General features: G+C 43.9%; 1 protein-coding gene across 2 annotated transcripts in view; it reads right to left on the bottom strand.

The window, feature by feature from the left end:
- Positions 1 to 574: 574 nt before the first annotated feature.
- The window catches only part of ST6GAL1 (ST6 beta-galactoside alpha-2,6-sialyltransferase 1), a 114,571-nt gene continuing 90,976 nt past the window's right edge, over positions 575 to 24,169 (bottom strand). For both annotated transcript variants that reach the window (XM_084847043.1, XM_084847044.1), the window contains exons 5-7: positions 19,276 to 19,377; positions 14,025 to 14,199; positions 575 to 8,335 (exon numbers count right to left, since the gene is read on the bottom strand). In XM_084847043.1, coding sequence (XP_084703169.1) covers positions 8,094 to 8,335; positions 14,025 to 14,199; positions 19,276 to 19,377 — 519 coding nt within the window. In that variant the 3' untranslated portion in view covers positions 575 to 8,093. The remainder of the gene's footprint in view (positions 8,336 to 14,024; positions 14,200 to 19,275; positions 19,378 to 24,169) is intronic.

Below are 24,169 nucleotides of genomic sequence, written 5' to 3'. Positions count from 1 at the left end.
AAAGAATAATTTAACCATGAATTTGCATCACTGCACTCATTCATCTATGAATACAATTTACAGTTTCTTTACTAATTTTAGCAGAAGCCAAACCCACTTGTTTCACAGTCTAAGACCCTAGCTACTTCAAAATCCCATCTCAAGCCTTCCTCTCTTTCTGACAAGTGTATTAAAATGTATCTGGGTGCATAAAGGCCCCTGTTTAAAAGGGCCTATGAGAAAGAAAGAAAGAAAGAAAGAAAGAAAGAAAGAAAGAAAGAAAGAAAGAAAATGGAGTGCAACGAGCCTGTTCATTGGACACAGCCAAATGTGTCCCACAATTTACTTCAGCACATAGATTGAAAGTCTCTGTAATTGATGCAAGTGCCCCAGGATGTGTGTTTACATGGTTCAGACTGAACTGCTTTGAAGATAATTTCTCACAAGGAAAATAATGCAAACATGGATCAAGAAAGGATCAAGTAATGTCTATTGTTTTCTGTGTCCCTAAAACAGTCAAATTGATGGGATTGGAAAAGACAAAAATACAAGGTACACTGAACAACTGAATAGCTGGTTATGTAGTAAATAAAAAACTAAAAAAATAACTTTACAAAATCTTTATTACAAATTTTACATCTTTGGAACCTTCAGAATGATTTCAATCTATTTTAAAGAACAGTATTGACAAATCAGGTATCTGAGTTCTGTTTTTTCACTTCAAGTTGAAAAATGCAAACCTGTAAATACAAGTATATAAAGCTGGAAATGAAACATGCCTGGGAACAAAGTAGCTATTATTCCACATGCCACCTTTTGAATCTGTAGTGAAAAACAGTGTGTTATTTCAGATTTTAGGATTAGTTCTACTGTCTTGAACCGAGTTAGTCAGATTTATGATACTATAACTGAATCACATCATTCTCTTTACACAGAGGAATTACATGAGAGAAACACATTTTTCAGATACTCCAAACTGTCTTGTCTTACTGTAGAGGAGTATATATGTCTCCTCCCATATGTACCTACCTGGACATTATAATCATCTGAGGCCTTCCTCCAGGTGCCCCCACTGAATGAGGCAAAGTAGGTGGCTTCATGAGAAAGGCCTTTTTGGTGGTGGCACCCCATTTGTAGAATGCTTTCCCCAGAGAGGCTTGCCTGGCACCTATCATATGCTCTTTTCAGCATCAGATGAAGACCTTTTTATTCCCCCAGGCATTTTAAGAACTACTCATTGTGCTTTTACTACTCTGTTCTGCTGCTGGTTTTATGATGTTGTAATGGTTTTATTCATTGTGGTTGGTTTTTATATTTTTTTATTCTGGGCTGATTTTATTTTTTATTTTAATATTTATACTGTATGTTTTTAACATATTGTATACCACCCAGAGAACTTCAATCACTGGACAGTTTAAAAGTACAGTAAATAAATGTGTGAGGACTGTGGGGCCACACAGGCTAATCTGGTCCCACATACTGACATTCTTTCAATGCATGGGGAGGCAGTTTGTCTCAACGACACTCACATTATCATGGAAACCCACTCAGATTCATGGAAAACCACTCCCTGATCTGCCTAAAGAAATACAACAAATGTTCTACTGTTCCTACCACTAAATGATGATTTAGTACCCCATGTTTGACAGGCACTACACAGAACGCTCAAGTAATATGATCCCTGCCCACTGGACCTACAGTCTAGATGGAGAGGACAATGGAGAAAGGTGATACAGTAGTATTAATGATAGGCAAGATTTAGTCAGTAGCCATAAACAGCAGGGAAGGGGTTAATTGTTCAGAAGCTTTGTGGAAGAAACAGGGCCCCCCAAAAGGGATTTGAATATGGAGAGAGATGTGGCTTGATGGAGTGTAGGGGAAGAGGTACCAGGCCAAGAAAATAGCATGCCAGAAGGCAGTACAGTGAGAAGGAGAGATGGAAACAATGGGGTCATGTGTGGACCAGAGAGAATTCAGGTCCGCTTCACAGATTATATATTAAGAGTGTACACCATCACACTTACATGGCTACATATGGCAGGGAGTGGCTATGGCTCCCTGCATGTTTATAACACATGTGTGAGCATCCATACGTATTTTGTGTATCCATGTATATTATACATATATGTGCATATGCACATATGCAACCACTTCAGACATGATATATTATGAATTCATTTGGTACACTGTACATTCTTATGCATGATGTATCCCTGTGATGAGAATATGGGAGTGGGGATCTAACCAGGGCAGAGTGGTAAACAGCTTTTAAGGAAGTACCAGGGGCTTGAAGTTGATTCAGAATAAATGGGATTCAATGCAAAGGCTAAGGAGAAAGGTGGCTTGCTCAGAGCAATCAGAAACAATGATGACTTCAACAGAGGCATTAAAAATTGACTGAACAAAGGAGATAAGGCAGAAGGAGAAGCAAAACAAACACACAAACAAACCCACTTTCCTTTTCACAGTAGTGTCAAGAAGAGACTACTAAATGTGGAAAAAGGGGTCTAGTAGGAGGTGAAAAAAGGAAGGATGTGTCATGGCGATGATGAGAAGTAAGAAGGCTTAGAGCAATGAGGATGTGAGGAGAGGAATAGTCAAAAATGGCTCCAAGGTCACCACTGAACAGTGAGAGAGATGTGAGGGAGATGTGCCAGCCATCAGTGGCACATGATGGACAGACCAATCCTAACTCCCTCTGAAAGCCATCTGATGAGGGCTAGAATGGGGGTGGAAGTGCCTCTAGCAGTGGAGATGAGCTCTGCTGGGATGGAGTGGTTCTGCCCTGGAGATACCAGTTAAGGCCCCATTCCTGTCAGTTACAGGCCCTGAAACAGGGCATTCTGGAGGCAGACCTGGGCCTGCTGGATCCACATCTCTTCATGGACTGGAGAGATCCCATATTCACCTCATCATGCTGACATCACTATTGCCCCCCCCCCATTGGAATAAATGGGAGGGGGAAGAGAAAAAAAGGAAATGATCGTGGAGTTGTTGAAGTTGTAGTTGATCACAAGCTGAATATGAGTTAGCAGTGTGATGTGGCTGCAAAAAAGGCAAATGCAATTTTAGGTTGCATCAATAGAAGTATAGCTTCATAGAAGTATAGCTTTACAGAAGAGGGCTGCAACCTCTTCTCTATCATCCAAGACTGCAGGACACAAAATAATGGGCTTAAGTTACAGGAAGACAGATTTTGGTTGATATCAGGGAAAATGTCCTAATGGCTGTAGCAGTCAGGCAATGGAACCAACTGCCTAGGGAGGTGGTGGGCTCTCTGTCACTGGAGGTATTCAAGCAAAGATGGGACAAGGCATCTGTCAGGGTTGCTTTAAAATGGATTCCTGAATGAGCAGGGGGTTGGAATCCATGGCCAACTCTATGCTTCTGTGAAAAAACAGCACAAAAAAGACAAGGCTGGAACAGTGAAAATGATCCTCCAAATGCACGCACCAGGCAGATGTGAGTGACAGATGACCGGTGGGGTGACTTCACATCCCTGCAGCCTTACTTAGAACTGCACTGTTAGTTCTCTTGATTGTGTCATCTGGATCTAGTCTTGCATGCAAGGTTTGGGGTGCATCTGCTTGAAGGAGTACGTTGTGCGGGGTGGGAAGGTGTGTGGGCACGCGTGATACGGATGCATGTGTGTGAAAGATGGCAATGCTCCTGCCTTAGGGAATGGGTTGTATTAGCTGACTTTTGGTCTCTTTGAACACTGCATTTCTATGAAAAAACTTCTGCTGTGCTGAAAATTTATTCCACATTTTTGTTACCATTCTCATTTAATTTGATAGAAAAGAAATTTCTTTTGAAAATAAATTCAGCAGTGAAGAAAATTTTAGAGAAATTTTCATGGGTTGGGTTTGTTTTTCTTGTGCTTGCCTTACTTGGGGAGTAAGCTGGCTGGAGGGTGCGTTTGGCCACCTGGTTTCACCTGCCCCCCCTGATTCAGGCCGTTTCATCTCCCTCTCATCCAGGTACTATATCAAGCTTGGACAAAGGCATGAGCCAAAAGGTGAGAGCACAAGGGCTCTCATCGGGCAGCTCTCAAGCCAAGGCAGGAAGCCAGCGGGAGACAAGAGGAGATGCAGTGGCACCCTGAAGGAGCTTGGAATGGATTAGATCTGTTCTCGAGCTTCCAAGCAGCTTTCACTCTGCCAGCATCACCAATGTCTCCCTGTGGAGTGAATGTTTTGTTGGTCTGCTAGTTGTGCATTCTCCTGGGTGAGAGCAAGGAGTGCCCAAGGGTCAGGAATGTTGGCTTTCAGCCCAAGCTCTGGCAAGAGCTGAGTTTGGGGAACAGCAGCCAAGGTGAGGGCTTGCTTTCTGCCCATGAAGGCACACCTCATATGCTTGGTGGATGGGTTTTTAAGATTGTGCCTTTGTGGTGGCCTTTAGTATAGACATTGTTGGGTCAGTGCTCTGTTATGTCTAGGTAGCGTGGGGTCCATGTGTGTGTGGATTGCTTGGCGGGTTGGGATGTGTCTGGATAGGAGGGGCAGAGAGGAGGAGAATGGAGGTGCCCCTATAGGGGGTGATTATAGGTCAAGGATGGCATGGGACAGGGAGGAGGAGGAATTGGCAATCTAGAGGATATAGATGGGGGCAAGCCATCTCTGCTGTGACCCTCCTCTTTACAGGTACCTAGTGGCATGGCTACTGGCCCCTCTCACCTGGTGGTGTTGCTGCTTAATGCCAGATCCATTCACAATAAGACCTTAGTCATCTGTGATCTGACTGGATCATTGAGACTGGTATGTGTCATCAAGATCTGGGTGAGCAGGCTGGGTTGGGTTGATCTGACACAGCTGGGCTCACCTGGGTATTCAGTGCATCAAATGAGGTCAGAGGGCTGGGGCGGGCAGAGAGTTGCTGTGGTCCAAAAGAATGCTATCACACTCACCAGAAAACCCCTCCGGACTGGGGCAGGCTACGAGTGCCTATACCCGGGGTTGGATCAGTGAAACAGATTTGGGATGTTGTTGTTGTACAACCCACTGTGCTACCCAACAGCCTCCCTGACTGAGGTGGTCTTGAGCGTGGTGTTGGAAAACCCCAGGACATTGGTCCTCCTGGCAGTCTTCAACATTCATGCCAAAGCATGACCTCCATGGGGCTGTCTCAATTTGCCAATGGGCCCAATGCATAGGGCAGGGCATACTCTTGATTTAGTCTTTGCCTCTGGATGTGAGGGGTCCAGATATTGGGGGGCGGGGTTAGTAGCTCCACTGTCATGGTCAAACCACTATCTGGCAAAGTATGGGCTTTCAGCACCAGTCTGCCCTTGCTGGGGTGGGGAACCCATTAATATGGTCAGCCCCTGGCGCCTTATATAATCTGATGGATTCCTGAATGCGCTGCAGGAATTTCCAGTAGTCAGAGTCCGCAATCCTGTCAAGGCTGTAGTCGCACTATGGAATGGTGAGACACGACAGGCTGTCAACACGATCGCTCTGGAGCATCCTCACCAGCGCTGTGGAGCCAGAGATGTTCCCTGGTTCTCTGGTGGGCTCGGGCGATGAAATGGGATGGAAGATGGCTAGAGTGTAAGCAGTGTAAGACTCACTGTGAGGCCAACCGAGCACACGGTACAGCACATCATCATGCCTAGCGAGTGGCAGTAAGGGCAGGAAAGAGGGCCTGCTTTGCTGCCTCCATTGCATCCTCAAATAGCCCTCCAGCAGAGCTTCTCCAGGTGGTTTGGGGCTTGTTGTCATCTTCCCCAGCAAACCCTATGTTGGAGCCCTCAAAGGATTGTGCGATAGTCTTGCGAGGCACTTTGAGAACTGCTTGGCTTTGTGCCAGCTTGAACGTTGCTTTTGAGGCATCCACTGCGCCATCTGATCCAGCTGTATGGGATCAGTTTCAGTGTTTGAGGTGTGGGATGAAGACAGGATGCTTGCAGATGTTTGGCCTATGACCTGCTCTCTTGGCCCTTGTCCATCCTGGCTTATTTGGGCTAGCTGGGAGCGGGTGGCTGAGTGAATCCAGGGAGTGATGAATGCATCTCTGCATGATGGAGTGGTGCCCACCGCCTTGAAGGAGGCCATGGAGCATCCACTCCTGAAACAGCTCTCCCTGGATCCAGAGGTTTATACCAGCTACTGTCAAGCCACCAATACCCCTTTACTAGGCAAGGTGCTTGAAGAAGGTGGTGGCTGGGCAACTGCAGATGTTCTTGGAGGATACGGATTATCTTGATCCACTTCAGCTGGGTCCTGTTTTTCATCGTACAATCACCTCTCTGGCAGCCTGTAACCTCTTCAGCTTCCCACACTTTTAATTAAAGCCCAGGGGAAGGCATCATGAGGTAATTCCTTCCATAGGGCTGTTTCAGCTCAGGAAGCACAGGCCGCCTGGGAGGCTGCAGAATGATGGCAAGATGTGAAATAGAAAGAAAACACACATACAGCACCCTTGGCCACCTTGCAATGATTAGGTAAGCTGAAAAACAACACAAAAATAAATTACAAAACACCCTGAGAATGAGGCACAACAATGGAAGAAAACACACAGGAAATGGGAGTACAAATTCTGGCTAAGCACTAACTCCACCTCTTCCCTGGAGCTGGACACAATACTGCCCCCCCACACCTGCATTGTGGTGGATGCAACAGAGCTGCATGTCATCACCATACTGATGACAATGCACTCCCAAACTCCAGAAGACCCCACTCAGTGGTTTCATGTAGATGCTAAATAGCACAGGGAATAGAAATGCCCCTTGTAGAATCGCAGGCTAGAGAATCCACGGGGCCAAGCAGTATCTGCCCAGCACCACCTACCAAAGCTGACCATCCAAGTAGGGGCAGAACCACTGCAATGCAGTACCATCCCCCCACTCCCAGTTCAGACAGTTACCCCAGAAGGATACCATGGCTGATGGTATCAATAACCACCAAGAGATCAAGGAGAATCAACAGGGTCACACTCCTCCTGTTTTGCCTCTGTGGGACTTAACCTGCAGCCTGCCTCTGATTATGTACCTGCCTTTGGCTCCTGATCTGCTTGCTCAGACCTCAGCCTTGCCTTGGTTGCTGGGTCCTCATCTTGGTCCCCAACAACCAGGAGCAGAAACCCTGGTCCCTAATCACTAGACATCTTGCTCATTCCTACCTTCCAGATTTGCCTGTCATTGCATACACACACTTAAATTTTTCTACCTTGAGAGCTAGAAACTTGTTTTAGAAAAAGGGGAGAAACAGAGATTCTCAGAATCTTAGGGTGCAATCCTATGGGGGTGTCCATAAGCCCCTGAACTTGGAGGCTTAAGGCCATCCAATGCAGAGTGGAGGAGTGGCGGAGGCAATCTTTGCCTCCGCGCTCCTCTCACTCAAGCTTTTTTGCCTGTCTAGCTGAGGCATTGGGGAGGGGAAGGGAAGGAGGCTGGAGGATTCCTTGTAAGCCAGTCTCCCCCCATCCCATGCAAACACCCCCTTTACCTTCCCTCTGTTAACACCTTTGTGACCTTGGTGAGGCAGCTGGCACAGTTCTTTCCACAGCAGCTGCGAGGGGAAGGGAAGACCGGACTCCTGGGTCTGAGGACGGAGCACTGACTCTGACCTCAGATCAGGAATCCAAACTATTCTATGCCCCCCCAGAGGCTGTCTAGGGGCCAGAGGATGGCTCTCTTAAATGCAGAGTCATAAAATATGCACAGCACTGACTGTAGGTGTTGCTGGGTGAAAGACTGGAGTGTTCTGAGGAATGAATAATGAAGATATTCCTAAACACTGGAAGCCTCAACTAGAGCCTTTTTCTGCCTGCTTTTAAGCAGAAACTTCCCATATATTTTCATTTTTTTAAATGCAGCTATAAGGGCTAAGAATGTAACTCTGTGGATATCTGAGTACCAGTTCTGCATTATAAGTCATATTCTGTGCTCTACGGCTGCGATCATGTAGGCAACATGTTAGATTGAATGCTACATGTCTCTGATACATTTTGCAGTCACAAATTAAGGCATACTGAATGGAAGAATTGCAAATTGATAACAATCTGTCCACTTGTTGGCAGGTCCTGTATAAAAGTTATTTTAAAAAACAACTTTTTTTTAAAGTGCCTTGTGATCCAAGAAGGTCTTCCAAGCCCAGAATGCAGGATTCACACTTCTAACACGGTACATTCCTTAAGCCAGTTAGAGTCACTTTCCCGTAAGTGAAAATGTCTTCATCTGTGCCTCGATTAAGGTGCTTCACCATATTTTTCTCAAAGAGTAGTGGGTGGTAGGCGCCCATAGTGCAGGCTTGATCAAAGAATTTCTGGTAGTAATGACAAATGTCTGTTTGCCTTTTGGAAGGGAGAAACTCATAAACATCCACTTCGTCACAAAAGTTCATCATAAGAATAATGCCTACAGAAGGGAGAGGGGGAGAGAGAAATTATATTTAATATGTCACATCAGACACGAAGACAGGGAGTTTAGAAAACCATGAGAAGGGGGTTCTTTTTGTGGGAAAAAACAGTAACTGGTAAAGTCTCAATAATGCAAAGAGAAGGGAGGAAAGCTCTTTGATGAAGGGCCTATAGATATAGTTAACACCCTCCACAATTATACTAATTTATTAATTAAATGTATATACCACCCAACTGGCAGAGACCCTTGGGGTAGTTTATAATAATAGAAAACTCACAACAACAATACAATAACAACCAAAACAATACATGCAACAAGAAAAATATCAAAATATTAAAGAGTCAGCAGTCAAGTTAATAATCAGGGCAAGAGATTAAAGATTAAATGCCTGCTGGAAGAGAACGTTCTTAACCTGGCAACTAAACATATACAGTAAAGACACTGGGCAGATCTCCCTGGGAAAGGCATTCCACAGATGGAGGAGGGGGGACGGACTACAGAAAAGGCTCTGTCCCTGGTAGCCACCCATCATACAATTCTGGGCAGTAGGTGCCCAGAGAAGAGCTTCCAAAGATGTTCTTAGCAATTTAACATGGTTGGTAGGCTGGATAGTTCATGAAGCTTCAATCCAAAGTCCTTGGTGCTGAATATGAGTAGATTAAGCCTTTTTTTTTTTTTAAGGCAGAATGTCGATAATTAGTGGAGACATTTCTGAAACTCCAAGTGCTGACCTGCACATTTCAGACCTTCATATCAGCCATGTCTCAAATACAGCTGCCATCCACCGAACCCATGAAAAGCCAGGGTTTAATTCATTAAAAGAGAACTATTTTAAAGATGTAATACTGCTTATCAATCACACTCTCTGACCTGAAAATGTGATCCCAAAGTTTGTAGTTGTAGTTAGTTCCTGGTGAGACAAAGTCACTTTGTACAGCCACAGATGTACATTCTTGGATCTAAGCCCTGTCTCAAATGCTTAAAAACCCCATCTTTACAATGTGTTATTCATGAAACCACTGTACATATACCATACAGGTTTACAGAATGAGCTGAAGGTACTTGATTTAATTCCATCTCTGAAGCATGCTGGGATCTGGGTCAGTACTTAGATAGCAAATCACCTTGGGACTCCATACATGCTCCTTGGAGGAAGGGCAGGATGTAATTGTACTAAATAGGCAATCTGAAAGTGAGAACCGCTATGCAGACTTTGTGTGTGATCAGCCATGAGGAACCTCTTGCTCAGGATCAGCCATGCCTCTTACTCAGGAAAGTTGGTTGGGGTGGCTGCCACATCAGCAGAGCTTGACAGTGTTGTAACAACAGTGGCATGGAGCTTAAAAATGAAGCACCTGCAAAAAAACCCATGGCCCCAAAAATCTTGGTGAGGTATCTAACCACCTGCTTTTATTATATATTATCTTTGCAAGGGGTAGTTTTTTCCTCTGTAGGTTATGAATTGGGGCAATGCCAAAAGATAACCCAAAACTACATTTTATCGTAAGGAGAACATGTGCAAGAAGATTAGAGAGAACTTGTGGCACCACTGACTAAAACAGTGAACATTGCAAAGGTTCCCCTTGACTGAAACTGTGCTGCCCTCTATAGGTTTTTCTCCCCCTAGGAGTATGAAATGTCTGTTTTGTAGGTGTAGTGATCTATTCCTAACTATGGATGGGTAAGAATTTCATTTAGGGGTGGGTTTTTTTGGAGCAAAATTTACAAATTTCTCCATAAACGAGGAGGATTATGTATGCCACCTTGAGTTCCTTGGAGGAAAAAAGGCGGGATAGAAATGGAATAAATAAATAAATAAAACATAAATAATAGAATGGAAATAAATTGGGGACTTTAAAAATTCAAACGTGGGAGAAAGTGAAATGGGCAGATCCATCCAACCTGAAAGAGGGCTTCGAGGGCTTCATAATCTGCCTTTGAATCTCTGTATATTCAACCATGCTCGTGGTGCCGCATTGGGTTGTCACCTCTTTTTTTCTAACGGGCTCCTCAATTTTAACAGCTATATGGCAGATACAACATATTCATTCCCATGCTGGGAATAGTTGTGCCTAATAGATTTGGCTGCTGCAGAAGTGTAAAAAAAAAAATGGTTACATTTATTTTTGATAAGAATTTACCAAAATTTACCAAAATTTGCAAATTCCTTTATAAACCGGATGGAAAGAACTTGATTTAAAAAAAAAAATTGATTGTAGGAGAAATCAAAGCTGACAGACTTATCCATCCCTACTTAACAAGTCACAATTTTCAGGTTGTTCTGTGGTTCAGAGGCTCTCTCCTGAAATGTCACCTAATGGCAGCCATTCCAGCAGGGTCCAGGGCAATGGGGGAGGAGAAGCAAGGCTATTCCATCACATCTGCTGAGACACCAGCTACATTTGGCCTGCCCCCAACTGACACCTAGGGGCAGCCATTCCATCAGGCTACCTGAACTGTTTCCATCCCCGCTGGTCATGATAAGAGCTGTAACTTTAAGAACTGGTGTCTGAGTTGCTTTTTTCCCTCCCCTCTCACAATTGTTTTATCCTTGTATGTCATGTCTTTTGGATTATAAGCCTGAGGGCAGGGGCTGTGTGGAGAACACGGCCTTGGGGTGACGGCCTCTACACCAGGGCAATCCCACTCCTACTACCAAAATGTGGAGGATCACTCCTCACCGCTGGGCAATCCTTCTCTTCGCTTCTGTAGCCACCATTAAATTACACTGTTTTATTTAACATATGTCTTTTCCCCTAAGGCAGCTCATTAGGCATGAGACAAATCAGATCAGAGGTACCAGGAAAATAACCAAAGATATATAAACTGGATGTGCTACTGGTGGTCATTGTTTTGTTTTGGAAAGAGATATAGTATTTTATTAAAAGGGAAACAAGAGAGCTTATTATTTGAGAATGGCAGTACTACTTTTAAGCAGGGTTTCTATACAGTTACTCTTACCACCAGTCAGATGTTAGAAGCCCCAGTTCCTACCCCTAACTAAGCTGAAGCCAATTTCCCCTATCAAGGTCCACCCCAGTTAACTCATAGGTCTAACAATGAGGACTTGAAAGACAGTCTTCTCTCTGGTCAGGTTTGACTTCCATCTGGAACCTTCAAGGGTGTTCACCGAGGGTGGTTGTTTGTTTGTTTATGTTAATACAACTGGTTAAGAGAACAAGCAAACACATAGCATATAAATACGTAGACCAAATATGCTGAGAGAAAAAAAATCCATTTCCAAAAATAAAACATCTCAAGGCAGGGAACCACATAAAGAGTCTTACTGTCCAGATCTTATATGGCTGAGTCGACCTGTCCATACATCACCATGACAGATATTTAATAATTGAAACAGGACATAACAGTTAAACTTTTACTCCAGTTTTACCTCAGTTTCTTCACAGGCTATTACAGTACTGATTTTTGTAAGCTGTGCTGGGATACTTTTTTGTTCAAGAGTGGCATAAAAATACTTTAAACAAATAAATATACACAATATACTGCAGTGTGTGTATTAACTCTCTGGCCCCTCCTCCCCGTGTCCCCAGAAAAGTCAGGAGACTTTCAGTAAAGGCCTGCGATGCAGGCAGGGTCTGCTATGGGAGGGAGAAATCAGGTGAAAATAGCTGCTTTTCCCCTTTCCCCCAATTCCAGCTTTCCACAGGTGCCCTCCACCTGTATCACAGGCCTTTCCTGAGGACCCCATGAACTTCGGGACAGAATTCTTGTGGCTGCTATGGGTAGGGATGGCCACTGCAGGGAAATCTCAATGCAGATCGGGTTGGGCCAGCTTGCAGATTTTCAGGGTCTTTTCCCCTTCAATTGACATTTATGCAAATTGCAGCTGTGATGTGTATAATTTGCACAAATTGCAGACATAATATGCTTAATTTGCACCCACAGTTTGAGCAACTTGCCTCTGCAGTTGCCACAAATTAAGCACATTACAGCCACAATTTGCACAAATTGCAGCTTCAATTTGCATAAATATCAATTTAAGCCCGCCCCTCCCTCTGATCTGCAAGCTAGCCTGGCTCAATTTGCATTGAGGTGGGTAAGTGAGCCGAGCTGATGAAAGTTTGGCAAACTTCACACTTCGGAAGGATTCCTCCAACATCCCTACCTATGGGAGAGGGAATCAGGAATACCTATTACGTGAGTGCAGCATTGGATACAACCCGGCATACGTACACATGTGCCCCAGTGTTTGTCAATCAAACACATTCAGTGGCACTGTTTTCACTTTGGTGAGCCACTTTCACCGAGGGTGGCTAAGTGCAAGAGAAGTCAGGGCTTCTCCCTAAAATATTTGCAAGGTGATCCAGTAGAGTGAAATCTCTTCCTTTCTTGTGCTTACTAAAAATATCCTTTTAGGGTGCAATCCTATGCATGTTAGACAGAAAAAAGTCCTACAACTCCCAGCATTTCCCAGCCAGCATTTCTAAACATGCATAAAATCGCACCTTTATATTATTATTACGTTTTTATTAAAAAGATTTATAAGCCACCTTTTAGAGAGTGTGTGTGGTGCAGTTGGACTGGGACTCAGGAAACCAGGATTCTAGTCCCTACATGGCCACGAAAGTCACTGGGTGACTTTTGACCAGTTACTGATTCTCAGCCTAACCTACCTCATAGGGTCATTGTGAGGATAAAATGTAGGGGAGGAGGATCATGTAAGCTGCCTCAGGTTCCTTGGAGGGAAAAAAGTGATATTCCACTTTGCAGCAAGAGAAGGCACTATTTGCACCTCATCAACTCAAGCTTCTGCCCTGAAAGGTACCCTAGAGATATTTTAAAGAAAAATATAAATAAAATAAAAAGAGAAGGAACAGAATCCACTTGTAAAAATGATCCTCCTTCCTTTGCACTAAAATCATATTGTGTAGGAGTGCCATCTTGTGGTAACAGCTAAAGAACAGAACAATTGTGATACTCAGGTGAGAGGAAAAAATTACACCTGTGGGATTGTAATCGAATTATCATTTATTAGAAATAGCTATTTAGCTACAAGTAAAGTTGCTTTCTAACTATCTTAGAGGGAGAATGTTTCACCTGGAGAAGATCAACCTCTTTCCTATTATGAAAGTAGCCCATGTTATATATAGGCTGCCTATCAAGGTTATCCCTTCCGACGCGGCTGACAACATGTTAAAAAAAATAAATTTACAACTATAAAATCATGAAACTGTAATGTAAAACATCACACAAAACCTCTATTATAATGTAACTTATGTATACGTATTACTGGTTTTATTTTCAATTGACATATGAACATTCTGTGTCTCAACTGCTGCCAACCATGGACTTAACTGGTTGTTAATTCACGCTTTCCTTAGTTTAAACTCTTGAAAATTCTCTCTCTCTCTCTCTCGTCTCAACTGCTATCAGTGTTCTGTTACCTCACAGGTTCTTGTAAGATCACTATTGTGGTTGATTTCATCCCCTTTTAATGTTCAGACTTGTGTATTTCTGCAGACCTAAAGAGCTCCCCTGAGTATGTCAAAATCACTCCCATATTTTTGTGTGCTCCCTTTTCACTTTCAAACTGACAGGCACTCAGCCAACAGTGTTCACCAATATAGGAAACTGTTACCCATAAATAACTCTGTACGGTGCTTGAAAAAAACAGGAAGACAGTTAGTCCATGAGGAAAAAAACACTTGCTCAGACAATATTTTACCAAGCATTCCTGAAGAAGGTGGATTTGGCTGGATATCTTCTGGTGAGTTCTCTTGAAGGATATCCCAGAGTTGCCATTGCATCTTGGGATTCAGGATATAAAAAAGTTGTTCAGGATGTTTTTTCCGATAGTGCTTGTAGCTTTCATAGAAATTGTAGTCCGGTTTTTGGTACCACTGAAACCAAAAATAAAAAGAATTGCAAATCTTCTCTGAATGTATTAGGAAAACTCACTTAAAACAGTGGCCTGATCAAAGATCATAGACTCATAGAGTTGGAAGATGCTATTTAGGCCATCAAGTCCAACCCCCCGCTCAATGCACGAATCCAGTTTAAAGCACTCCTGATGGATGGGTGTCCACTCCTCGCTTGAATGCCTCCAGCGACGGAGAGCCCCCAACCTCCTTAGGCAATTGGTTCCACTATCTGTCTGCTCTGACTGTTAGGAAGTTTTTCCTGATATTCAACTGAAAGTTGCCTTCCTCTAATTTAAGCCCATTATTTTGTGTCCTACAGAATTTCATTTCTGTTCACCAGTCATGCTAACATGTCCCATTTGCAATCCTGAACGCAAACAGGAGCGCTTTTGGGGGGAAATGTTTGCAAATTCTCAAATTTGAAATTGTGTTTGAAAAATGTGAAATCGTGTTTGAAATTGTGTTTTCAAAATTGTGTTTGAATTTTTTTTTTTAAATGCACACTTTGAAATGTGTATTTTCCAAAATATATCCATTTTCATGTTTTAGTCAATGGGGAAATGTGTACACTTTTCAAAAACACACACAGAAATTTGCATGTTTCCCATTCTAAATGAACACTTACCCCATTCCAATGAGCTGGAAAACATGTCAAAAACAAAAATGGGAGCGAGATGAAAAAATCTTCAAAGTGATTTTCAGGGAATTTAGGTGAGCTCAAAAATTGCTGGTTCTCCCATCCTTTGTCTAGAAAAGGGGTATACATCAGATTTGGACAAATTCTAAATCCTGAGCCAAATCGAGGTCAGATTCAGGATTCAAACAGTCTTCTGAATCGCCCCAAAATGAGTCCGGATCCTCCTGAAGCTTCATGCTTCAAATTTCATTCAGAAATTTGGAGGGCAGTTTGCCTCCAAAAACTGATACATTTTCTCCCAAGCTGTCCATATAAGGAAAACACCAGGGAGGGGAGATACAGGAGGGGTGTGTGTGTAATTCTGTGTCTGACAGCTCTAGCTTCCAATCAAGGAGCAACGGGGATGACGCTTATCAGAGGAGGCTCTGGTGTTGTCACTGCATTTTCTGACACTGTGCCTGTTAGCAGCAGTAGCACTCAGGGCTTTCGGGGATGGCTTTTAAAACACACCATACTTTACGGGCTCCCCTTGCACTATACAGTGTGCACAAGCTCTGCAATGCACACTTTCATATATTTTCTCAATAGTGTCATCCATTCACTCCATCAAGGAGGAAGCACTTAAGGTTTCTTTGGTAAACATAGTACTATCAATGGTACATTTAGCACTATGGTTCCCAGGGCTACGATGTCCTCCCAGTTCTAGAATGACTCCACACACCCAGACAGTCCATTGGGTTTTTTTTCAACTCTGAAATATTATAAAAAAACCAGTTTTGATAAAGGCCAGGCTAGGCCTTTGTCTGGACAATGATCGGCCACCCTCATTTCTGCCAAGCTGCTAACTGAAGCTCTGGCTTTGGCTCTGGCTTGTGTCTGCCTGCTTGATTTCTCACGGATCCTGGGTACCTGTGTAACTAGGCCAGGAGCGGACAACTGTGGGAGGTCCAGAGGCCATTTTCAACCCCCCTCCCACAGGCGACATAAGGAAGGAAAAAATGAATAAAATATAGATACACTGTTATACACTGTTCCCCTTCTACCCACCTCCTCTGGCTCTCATGTGCCTGGTAGTTCATCCACTGAGCCCTTCTATCTTGTGGTGCTCCTATTTAATGCCAGGTCGGCTTGCAATAAGACTGCACTCATTAATCGAGGATGAGAAGGCTGATCTGGTGTGTATCATTGAGATTTAGGTGGGTGAGCTGGGTGGGGTTGACCTGAGTCAGCTCTGCCCACCTGGGTATTTGGTGCACCACCAACACAGACTGGCTGGGGTGGGAGGGGCGGGGAGTCACTGTGGTTCATAGAAACTCCATCTCTATCACCAGGAAACCACTCTACATTAGAGCAGGCCTTGAGGGGTTGCACCTGGTGTTGGGCCATAGAAACAGATCGGGAAGGCTGCTGGTGTACCACCCACCCTTCTGCCTGGCATCCTCCCTGACTGAGCTGGCAGAGTCGGACATAAGTGTGGTGTTGGAGGAACCCAGGACGGTGGTTCTGGGTAACTTCAACTTCCATGCCGAGGCTGTCTCTGGAGTTCCAGCTCAGGACTTCATGGCCTCCATGACAACCACAGGGCTGTCTCAGTTTGTCATCTGTCCAACACATGAAGCATGGCATACCCTTGATTTGGGTTTTGCTCCAAGTTGAGAGCTGGGTAGTCTGAAGATTGGGTAAATGCATTGTCATGGTCAGACCCTTTCCTAGCAAGACTGAACTCACAGAGCAACTTCCCTCCTGCAGGGGTGGAGGACCCAGTGGAGAGAGCTGGTGATCCAGCCGAAGCGTTAGTCTCACTGTGGAACTTGATTGCACCTGAGTGCCCTCTCCAGCACTGTAGAGCCTGCTCCGCTCTTTGGTGTACCGAGGAGCTGTAGTCAAGGACACAGTCTAGACATCGCCTAGAGAGCAAATGGCGTAAGACTTGAAGCAAAGATGATGGAGCATGCTCTAGAGCACATAATCATGCCTTTATTGCATGGCAGTGCAGGCAGCAAAGAAGGCTTATTTTGCTGCCTCCATTGTGTCCTCGAGTAGCTGTCCAGCGGTACACTTCTGGGTGATCCAGGGGCTGTTAACACTCTCCTCAGCAAATAGGGCTCTGGCCCAACTGAGGACCTGCTGTGACCTTTTTGCATTGCACTTTGAGGACAAAATCGCTCGTCTCCGCAGCAAACTTGATGCTGCTGTTAGTGCAGTTCCAGTTGAGGTGTATGATGCCACCATCTGCCCAATTTTGTGGGATCAGTTCCAGTTGCTGCAGCATGATGAGAGGGTTGTGGTGGAGCAACTGTGGGCATTCTTGGAGGATACTGATTATCTAGACCCATTCCAGTCTGGGTTTCAATCTGGTTATGGGACTGAATTAGCCTTGGTCACCTTGATAGATGACATTTATCGAGAGAGGGACAGGGGGAGGGCAACCCTGTTAATTCTGCTTGACCTCTCATCAGCTTTTGATACCATCAACCATGGTATCCTCCTGGATCAACTCCATGGGATGGGTATCAGAGGCACTGTGTTACAGTGGTTCCAGTCCTACCTACAGGGCTGATTTCAGAAAGTAAGATTGGGTGACTATTCCCTGGCCCCTTGGCAATTGAGCTAAGGGATTCCACATGGTACCATCTTGTCCCCAATGTTGTTTAAATCTATATGAAGCCACAGGGAGCCAAGTGTCATCAGTATGCTGATGAATCAGAACCCTACCTCCCTGTGATACCTGAATCAGGTGAGGCAGTACAAGTTCTGGATCAGTGCCTAGGGATGGCGGAGAAATCCGCCACGGAATCCAATGAGGCCGTATTCTTTGGAATTGGGCCCTGCGGGGTCCATGGCGGAACAGACTACGACACCCCCCAAAATCCCCCTGGGATGGAACCTACCTGGTGGGAGCTGGTCCGGGTTGTCGTCTTCGTTCCGCAGCCATCCACTGCTGGGCTGCGGAACAAAATGGCATCTGGCGTAGCAGATGAAATTTGCATCCCTGCTGTTGGCCATGATTGGCTACATAAATATTTACATAGCCTATCACCGCCAACGGCAGGGATGCAAATGGTGTCTGCTACGCCATTTGCGTCCCTGCCGTTGGCCGCGATAGGCTACGTAAATATTTATGTAGCAAATCATGGCCACGGGCAGGGACGCCGGAAGTCTGGCAGCAGCCGGAGCTGGCCGGCGGCTCCACGGAGCTGGCCCGTGGAGCGGACCCGGCCAGGGAGGATTCTAGGGGGAGGACCGGATCACCTCCCCCCACCTGCGGACCCCCCCACGGACCCCAGGTAAAGGGATCCGTACATCCCATACAGCCTAGACTCAATAATGGGCTGGATGAGGGCCAATAAACTGAAGCTGAATCCTGGCAAGACAGAAGCCCTTTGGCTGAGTGGTTTCTGAGACTGGGAGATAGGCTCATTGCATATTCTGGATGGGGTTGCGCTCCCTCTGAAAGATCAGGTTTGTAGTCTGGGGGTACTCCTACATCCATTGCTGTTGCTGGAGGCCCAAGTGGCTGTGGTGGCTTGGAGTGGCTTTTACCAGCTTCAGCTGGTTCACCAGCTACGGCCTCTCCTGGACAGGGATAGCTTGGCCACAATGGTACAGCCATTAGTAACCGTAAGACTGGATTACTGCAACGTGCTCTATGTGGGGCTGCCCTTGAGGCTGGTCCAGAAGCTGGGGCTAGTGCAGAATGCAGCAGCTCGGCTGTTGTTGGGAGCTGCCCCTTTTCAGCATGCAACTCCTTTGCTGGGGGAACTGCACTGGCTGTATATTCACTACCAGGCCAGGTTTAAGGTATTAGTACTAGTGTACAAAGCCCTGTTAAACTTGGTTTTATCAGAATTATTTCAGCATGGTATTTTTACTCTTTATCCTGTTTGCTGTTCACCACTCTGAGGTCTTTGGATGTGGAGCGGTATCAAAATTCTGTAAATAAATAAATACTTTTTTTAAAAAAAAAGCTGGCTCACCACCCAAATTTTTAAAAAAATGCTGGCTCACTCCATAGTGCTCAGTAGTGCTAAAATAGTTAAATGTATTGTGCCTGCAAGCTAAATTCAACCCTTTTTAACACTCTGTAGCTGCTATGGAACACTGGAATGGACAAATAGAGCTTGCAAACAAGCTATTTTTTCCCCAAATGAATTTGGTGCAGGGTCAAGGGCAGTGACGGCTGCACCGGTGTGTGTGTGTGTAGGGACTTCATGTGGCCCAAGTGTTGCCCACCTCTGATCTAAGCTGGTCCATAGCCCAGCACCATCACACACATCAAGACAGACGTGAAACTGTTACAGGAAGGAAGTATATATGATCTGAGGGTGTATCAAATGCGCAGAAATATGCATTTCCTTTCCCCAATATCTGATGCACATTAATGGTTTTATTTCAAAACATACACACCCCAAACATACCTTATCGATATCTGCATGATATGGTGATGGATCCCACACAATTAAGGTTCCAAAGTTATACTGTGGTTCTGTAACAAACTTCTGCTCCTCAACAGTAATAAGCTGGGAATTGCAAAAGAGGTGGTGATTAATGCATTCTGCCCCATTTGAAAAGCACAGGGAGATCAGGGTGCATGGTTATACTGGTTGTAACTGCTGCTGATTACGGCAGATACTGTTTCAGGAGAATTCTACCTTTTTAGCTGATGTTCCTATTGGAAAAACAGGTGATGCTCTCTGTGAGAACTAATCCATTTAACTGGCAGCGGTGGGTGAAAATACTGGCTCCAAATCTAAGCAGATCTAGTTAAGCACAATAGATTAGATAAAGTGACCTAGTCACATATTCGCTAGAGTTATTCTGAAATTAAGCTGAGAACATGAGGCAGAATAATTAAAGGTCATTTAAAAAGCATACTATCCTTCTGAAGCACAGCCATTAGTTCAACATTAGTATTAACTTTGTTCAGCCAACTATCAAATTCACATACAATAGCACAATTGAAAATGTACACAGCCCTTTTCTAGATGTATATCTCACCACTGACCAACTCTAATAACACCTTCTACATAGAAGATGTGCTCTGGCATGTCATTGATTACAGCATCCACTGGGCACCTATATCCCCCAGAAAAGCCTTCTCCAACCTGGTGCCCTCCAGATGTGTTGGACTGTCACCACCAATGGCCACAGTGATTGGAGATAATGGGAGTGCTAGTCCAACACATCTGGAGGACACCAGAGTTGGGGAAGGCTGTATTAATGATTGGAAGAGCCCTGGATGTCATATCCAGTATGTTAATAAAACAATAACCGACCTTCACACAATTTAGAAACCACCAATCAGAGAGGGTTTTATCCTTAAAGGTGGCCTAAAAACCATTTTAAATTAAAAAAAGATTAAATTCAAATGAATCAGCAATCACGACAAAGAAGCTAGAACAACCTGTTTCAAAACATTTTAAATTCTGATGGCTATAACCTCTCTGAGTGAAGTATTTTTTATAGAAAAAACACAAAGTCTGATGATATTAGAAGGAAGAAAAAAAGTCTGGAACTTAGACTCTAATACTACATGGCCTTAATCTGAAAGATAGAACTCAATTTCTATCGAAATTTTTATTTTCCTTTGAAATGATGAACAAAAATAAAACTCTCCTTCAAGTTCCACTCTTTTTAGATTTCTTTAAACTTCAGCATTCTTAGAACCGTAATCTTGGCTCCCTGTCTTCATTTGAAATTTCAACTACGTTACAATGGAAGTCAGAATACTTAACCCATCCTAAACCTATCTATGGTGTTTTGCTTGATTATAAGTGTGTGTGTGTGTGTGTGTGTGTGTGTGTGTCTGTCCGTGAGAGAGAGAGAGAGAGAGAGAGAGAGAGAGGGAAAGGGGGAGAGAGATCCATATCCCTTTGGTTTTGTAAAATTTGCTTGTTAGCAGAATCATTTAAATATAATAGTATTGAGTATGCAACATTCATTTGAAGACCCTTATTGATGCATGAAAACAGAAGGCAACAATGAAGGCTGGACTTGTCATGCTGGAACAGATTAATGGTCAATTTATCTCAGGCCCGAACTAGATGCAACATTGTTCAAGCCATAAAAACTTAAGAGCCATGCTGGATCAGACCAAGGGTCCATCTAGTCCCGCATTCTTTTCACATAGTGGCCAACCAGCTGCTTGTGGGAAACCCAAAAGGACATAGGCATACTGCCTCTGATACTGGACATAGCGTATAGCCATCATGACAAGTAGCCCTTGATAGCTTTATCCTCCATGAACTTGCCTAATCCTCTTTCAAAACTGGCAGCCACCAATACATCTTTTGGTACCAAATCCCATAGTTTAACTTTGTGCTGTGTGAAGAAGTACTTCCTTTTATCTGTATCAGGTTCTTGTATTACAAAAGGGGAAGAAAACTGTTTCCCTATTGACTTTCTCTACACCATGCATAATTTTACACATTTCTATTATGTCTCTCCTTTCTTGCCTTTTTTTCTAAGCTAAATAATCCCAAATGTTGTAACCTTTACTCATAGGGAGTTGTTCCAGCGCCTTGATAATTTTAATTGCCTTTTTCTGCACTTTTTCCAACTCTATAATAACCTTTTTTGGGTTCAGTGACCAGAACTGTACACTGTGTTCTTAGTGTGGTCACACAATAGATTCGCATAAAGGGAGTATGATACTGGCAGTTTTATTCTCAAATCATTTCCTAATTATGCCCAAAATGCAATTTTGCCTGCTTCACAGTTGCTGCACAGTGGGTTGACATTTTCATTGAGCTGTCCACCACAACCTCAAGATCTTTCTCTTGGTCAGTCACCACTAGCTCTTATCCCATCAGCATATACATCTAGTTGTGATTTTTTTGCCCAATGTGCATCACTTTAGACTTGCTTACACTGAACCACATTTCCCATTTTGATGCCCATTCTCCCAGTTTGGATCCTTTCGGAGCTCTTCACAATCTTTTTGATTTAACCACCCTGAATAATTTGGTGCCATCAGCAAACTTGGTCACCTCATGGCTTGCTCCTAATTCCAGATCATTTATGTTGAAAAGCACTGGTCCCAATACAGATGCCTGTGGGACCCCACTGTTTACATCCCTCCATTTCGAGAATTTACCATGTATTCCTACTCTCTGCTTTCTGTTCTATAACCCGTTACTGATCCACAAGAGGACCTCTCCAATTATTCCATGACTGCTACATTTGCTCAGGAGTCTTGGTGAAGGAAAAAAACTTTTGGAACTCCAAGCAAATAATGTCTACCAAATTACCCCTATTCACATGTTTATTAACACACTCTAAGAACTCTAACAGGTTAGCGAGACAGGACTTACCTCTGAGGAAGCCATGTTGATTCTTTTTCAGCAGGGCTTGTCCTTCTATAACTTTTTATCTTTAATAATAATTTCTACCAATTTACCCAGGACAGATGTTAAGATAACTGGCATGTAATTTCCCAAGTTCCCTCTGGATCCTTTTAAAAAATAGCATTACATTGGCCATTCCCCAGTCCTCTGGTACAGAGGATTATCTTAGGGACATGTTACATATTTTTGTTAGAAGATCAGCAATTTCACATTTGAGTTCTTTAAGAATTCTAGGATGCATACCATCTGGCCCTGGTGATTTGTTAGCTTTCAATTTGTCAATAGGGTTAAGAACCTCATCTCTTGTCCCCAGTATTTGCCTCAGTTACCCAGACTCCCTTCCTGAAAACATCAGTTCAGGCACAGGTATCTGCCCTACATCTTCTGCATTGATGACAGATGAAAATAATGTAATTCATTCAGCTTCTCCACTATCTCCTTATCATACTTTAACACTCCTTTAACTCCATTGCCATCCAATGTCTATGTGCCTCCCTAGTTGGTTTCCTGCTTCTGATGTATTTACATAATTCTTCACTGTTGGCCTTATCAGTTATGAGCTCCTCAAAATGCTTTTTTTGCATCTCTTTTTGTCTGTTTACATTTCCTTTGTGTGAGTTTGTGTTCCTCCCCCACCCCCGCCCCTTCATTTGGGAAAGACTTCCATTTTCTGAAAGAAGCCTTCTTCTCTGTCAAGGAATAGCTTCCTTGACACTTCTGGTTAACTTATGCTGGTGACCTCTTGGACTTGGCACTACCTTCCTGACCTGTGGAATACATTCTAGCTGAGCTTCTATAATTGTGGCTCTGAGTAATCTTAGTGCATTCTGAAGAAATGTAACTCTCTTGACTTCCCCCTTCAGCTTCCTTTTTATCACCTTTTTAATTTAGATAAGTTTCCTCTTTTGAAGTCAAATGTGACTGTGTTGGACTTCCTTGGCAATTTCCCACTACATTAAATTTGATAGCACTGTTGTGACGGTTTTCAACTGATGCAATTAGGCGTATTCTTGCCTAGTACCATTTAGGATTAAATGCAGAGTTGTCTCCCCTCTGGTTGGTTCCAGTGTTCTAGGGCAGAGTTGTTTAGGGCATCAAGGAATTTATCCTCTTTACTGTGACTGGAACATGCATTTATTCAGTAACTGAAGTCATCCATTATAACAACACTTCCTTGTTTGGATGCCTCCCCAATTTCATCCTGAGCATTCTGGTCTGAGCATAATAATATTATGTCCCCAATATTAAATAACTTTCAGAGCCTGGTATTATCATCCACAGTACTTCTGTGGAGGGGTCTGCTCCTTTTAGGGTTTCTAGTCTGCTTGACATTATTCCCTCTTAGATGTACAGAGTGACACTGCTGTCCTTCAGTCTTGTTCTTTAAAAAACAAACAAACAAACAGTAGACATCCCACACACAACTGGATTAAGGCCATGCCATGGGGGAGAGAGGCTTTAACCTTTGCCCATGCTGTTGTCCTGATCAGAATTGTGCCCCCTCATGCCTATACCTATTTGCAATAGGAAGAAAGCTCCCATTGATGCTATTATCCTGGGGTCTGGAGAGGGGAAGTGAGGCTGTGCATTTACCATAACATGTTATGTGGTGCTATGATCAGAGGTGGCTTTCTGTTCTGTTTCCACCTTCCTTGTCTGTGCAAAGGCAATGATATATTATGGTGAGCTGTAGATTCCTCCAACCACTTCCAATTGCCCACTTGAGCACGCAGCTGCAAGGGCAATACTGCAGGTGTTCCAGGTCACAATTTATGCAGGATGGCAGTGAGGCCCAGCAGGCCTGGCCAGGGCCCTTCATGAAGTGAGAGTAAACTTCTGAACTCACCCCTAGAATGCTCTGGAACCAGACAGGGTTACGTGGCAGACTCTTCAGCAGACAAATTAGTGGGAAATGAATTCCCCGAAGGTACAGTCAATCCTGAAAACCACTGGTTTTTAGAATATA

This window comes from Heloderma suspectum, chromosome 3 (genome assembly GCF_057233095.1).
Source record: "Heloderma suspectum isolate Gila_16-S chromosome 3, 16-S_ref, whole genome shotgun sequence".
NCBI lineage: Eukaryota > Metazoa > Chordata > Lepidosauria > Squamata > Helodermatidae > Heloderma > Heloderma suspectum.
The sequence above is the reverse complement of the archived record's forward strand: the minus strand, read 5'-3'. Positions and strand labels throughout refer to the sequence as shown.